This window comes from Populus euphratica, unplaced genomic scaffold, assembly GCF_000495115.2.
Source record: "Populus euphratica unplaced genomic scaffold, PopEup_1.0 scaffold1454.1, whole genome shotgun sequence".
Lineage (NCBI taxonomy): Eukaryota > Viridiplantae > Streptophyta > Magnoliopsida > Malpighiales > Salicaceae > Populus > Populus euphratica.
The window spans coordinates 493-4,592 of record NW_011501292.1 but is presented as its reverse complement, the minus strand read 5'-3'; the positions used below and the strand labels follow the sequence as shown (position 1 = coordinate 4,592).

Below are 4,100 nucleotides of genomic sequence, written 5' to 3'. Positions count from 1 at the left end.
ATGTCGTCTGCCTATTCATTGTTTTTCAAACAATATAAAGCCAATGTTTGTTGTTTGCCCCTTTAAAAAACAAATTGTAGGGTCAGACATGCAAGTCTAGGTCTCAAGGCTTCTAAGCACAAATTTTTTTTTTTTGGTATTTTTTTTCAATCAATAACCTTTTCTTTCTTTCTTTTTAAATATTTTTTTAGTTTGTTTTTTAATTAATAACCCTTGCATGTTATTTTTTGGGTGTAATTAGCTTTTTTAAATATAAATTATTTTTTAATTATGTTCGGTGTCTTTAATTTTTTTTGAAGTTAATATGATTCATTTGTAACATATTTTTACATATATTTATATAAATTAGATTTTTTATGATATTTTTAATATGTGTAACCTTATATAGTATTTCTTTTCTTTTATTTTATCAATAAATTTTATATGTCTGTGAATTTATGTTACAAATTAATTTTAATAAATAAATTTATCAAACATAACCAAGTAAACGAGTACTATTAAATATTTTGATTTATATTTATATTTTAATTTTCATAATTTTATTTTTTTATTATCAATTTTTTTATTAAATTATCTTAATTTCATGATGTAAAACACACGACAAATATATAATTTTGACATATCTCATATCTAAGTCATGAATTTCACGTGTTAACTAAGCTTTATAGGAGCAATTTTTTTCATTTTTTTAATTTTTTTGTCACATTTTAAATTGTATTATCAAACTAATCAAATTTTAACTTGATTATCAAATTTCTCTCACTTTTTTTAAAATACAATCATCTCCTAATTTTTTTTGGTTAAAAAATTTGGTCTGGCCCTTGCTAGATTGACTACTAGGCTTCCATCTCACCCTTGCTAGATTGACTACTAGGCTTCCAATTAAATAATCTATATTTTCTTTGCCACTTTTGATGGAGGAAGTGTTCCAAACACTCTGTCCCACAATGATGAAGTGATTCCAAAGCCCTTATCTTGCACCCGGAAGTGATGATTCATGTGATATTTCTGCAAAAACAAACACACCCTTTATTAGAATTGACGAAAATAACAACATTCTTAAACACTCATGGGAAAAACTTTAAGGTAAATCATTGATGAGTGCCAGCTTTAATCACACAGACAAATTTTGTGATCAATGATCAAGCGAAACTACTTCCGGTTACAAATCTCCTAGGAACCAAAGGCATTTATTTATGGGGCTGACTGTAACCATTTAGAATTAATAATAAGATTACTGTAGTGATTCTAAAAGATTATATGATTGCTAATTAAAGAAGGAAAGGCAAATGGATGCTGTGCTGCTCTTACCTTGAGATTTTTTGGTACTTCATTTGCGGGCTGACCATGGTGCAGGTAGTAATGAGTGCAGTCGTATATCACATAGCCCAGTAAACCACCTCCAAAAAGAGCAGGAGTAGTTGAAGGAGTAGAAAACAACTTGACCATGTTCCAGAACTGGCCAAGACAAATTTACCGTAAAAAACCAATATGATTATGTATATAGAGCAGCTTTTATGAATAAAAACAGCACAAACAACTTAGCGTGTTCAACAAGAACAGAATCCAGTTGATAAAATTTTGGGAAAAATCCTGAGCGTAAACATTTGAAAATATTAAAGTGTTCAACAATCAAACACATTTTTTATCAACTATATGGCATGGTAAAGCCACAATACACATACGGGCACCAAGAGAATAGCTGTTGCTGCTGGAGGAAAAACAAGGCGGAGACCATCCATAGGGTGCTTATGATGACAACCATGAAGAAGATAATGCATTGTGTTCCCCCTAAAGCAAGTTCAAGTTATCAGAAGACTATTCTACCATAACATAACTTTAAAGAAAGTAATAACTTCAGTGCACGAGTGCGAATAGAGAGGACTGACCAATAGCTTTTTGTTTTTATGTGGAAAAGGAAGCGATGCAAAGTGTATTCGAGCAATGTCCAAATGAAAACACCACCAACCACAATTAAGGCTACCTCGGGAAGCGTATGGCCCATCCTTACAGATTTTAAGACAAAATAGCATATAACAGGCAGCCAAATAGATGGAATTGCCCACCAAACTGTGCGTGTCAAGGACTGTTCCAAGTATAAGTGTCAAAGATGCAGTCATTTATTCTCAAAATATGCATTCAAATATGAAAATTCTGACTAGCATATATATGCACACATGACCTGTGATCATGTGGCAGATTGTAGATTCTATGTATGAGACAAAGCGGCAATACCTCCATAAAATCACTCTCAAAAAACCGAGGGCCTTCCCTGCTTACAATAGGCTGGTGGACCCATTCTTCATAAGCTTCTCCTAGATGGCCAACCTGCAATAAAACCTCAAGAATTTGTAATCGCTAACAGAATTAACAATGACAATATGAATAATGAAGCAAGCTGAAAAGTGCTTTGAAAAAGAAGCTTCCCTGTGGCTGAATTAAAAAATCGATGATGTACCTGGAAGACAAGGGGCTTATCTAGATCGACAGTGAATTCCTGTGCAACCATCTTGACACTTAGTTGTGCAGCTGAAGACATATAGGCAAAAATGATGAACAAGTTCAATAGGCAAATTATACAAGTACAGGAAACATAACATAGAAAAATACATTCTAGAATATAATTTCTGCAAAATATTTTAAGCAAATAGTCTTTGGCACAGAAAATTCCAATCTAACATTATTGTATTTCCAGATCCTATTCGTCATAATAGTTGATAAAGCTCATTGGAAACGATATATAAGCTACAAATGTGTCAAAAGAAAAGAAATACACAACAAAATCTATAAGAACACTGTGAAAAGAGATGCTAAGGAAAAAAAGATAGGACTTCAAATATTGTATATTCAACACATTAAGCCATTGAATTGTATCTTACCCCAGGGTCCTGCTACTCCATACCTATCAAATTTCAACTTCAAATTCGCAATGTAATCACTTGCATACAATCCTTCCAAGACATTCAAACTCACATTCCGCCTACAAATGAGCCTTATAATTCAAGGTTGGAACTTTCTTTAATAAATCTCTTGAAAACGTTTTTATACACGTGGATGGGACCATGAACACTTTCACATCTCGATTAAAGTAAATTATTAACTTTGGTTAATATATATATATATATATAAAGACAGTAATTTCTTCCCTTTTACCACATTTTCTGAGGAAACAAACAGAAAAATTCCACCATTAATCAACAAACCAACAATGCATCACTCAGCACATATTCCAGATCAAAAAATCAACCACACAATTCATAAAACCCAATCTTTCTTTCAATTCTCATTCAAAATTCAAAAGAGCAACCAGATTTTCTCAGTGACCAAACAGGGAAAAAAAAAAAACCAAAATGCACCTATTACCCATACCCAATTCCAACCACACATTCCATTTAAAAAAAAAAAACCCAAAAAATTTCTGCATAAAAAATCCAAATTTTCAAACACAAAAAAGAAAACTAAGATCCACAAATGAATTATTTAATAACAAAAACAAAAAGACACAAACTTTAAAGAGAAAAGAAGCAATGCAGGTCGGATCTAGAATCAACAAACCTTAATCTTTAATGGGTTTTTTCCTTTTTTCTCTTTCAAAAACAAAAACCACCACAACCAGACCAAAGCTGTGGTGTTTGTGTTTCTGTCTGTCTGTGTTTGTGTTTCGAGGAAGAAATGAGAGAAAAAGGTTGTCGTTGCAGTGAGAAAGAAGTAGAGATTGGAGAAATCTGGACCGTTGAATTTATTATAGGACTCACGTTGGATTCTAAATGTTTCCAGCCTGGAAATTTACGGGGAAAAAAATCTATTCAAACTTTCCAAGGCCTTTTCTTGCTGCTTGCCTGGCCAAGTCTAAGAATATGGTTACTGTATTTTATAATTTTAAAGTCATATCTCGATAAATGTGTTAATTATTATATTAGTATATTAGATGACATAATAGTTGTTAATTGGTACCCAAATTGAGATATTAATAAATAAATAAAATATGACCGTTGATAAATTGACTTGTTTACAAAATTAAAATACAATTTCAAAATTAAAATAAATTGTCTACATATTTTAAAACTCGATCACTTGATAAATAATTTTTCATATTTTAT

The 4,100-nt window shown here is 31.5% G+C and overlaps 1 protein-coding gene across 1 annotated transcript; it reads right to left on the bottom strand.

Moving 5' to 3' along the window:
• Positions 1-837: 837 nt before the first annotated feature.
• Positions 838-3,700, bottom strand: LOC105117604 (fatty acid 2-hydroxylase 1-like). The gene is made up of 7 exons (XM_011015330.1): positions 3,556-3,700; positions 2,459-2,529; positions 2,236-2,328; positions 1,890-2,086; positions 1,686-1,791; positions 1,312-1,458; positions 838-1,008 (listed from the first exon to the last, which is right to left on the bottom strand). Exons 2-7 carry the CDS (start codon positions 2,507-2,509, stop codon positions 892-894), a joined length of 711 nt encoding a protein of 236 aa, XP_011013632.1. The 5' UTR covers positions 2,510-2,529; positions 3,556-3,700; the 3' UTR covers positions 838-891.
• Positions 3,701-4,100: the final 400 nt, after the last annotated feature.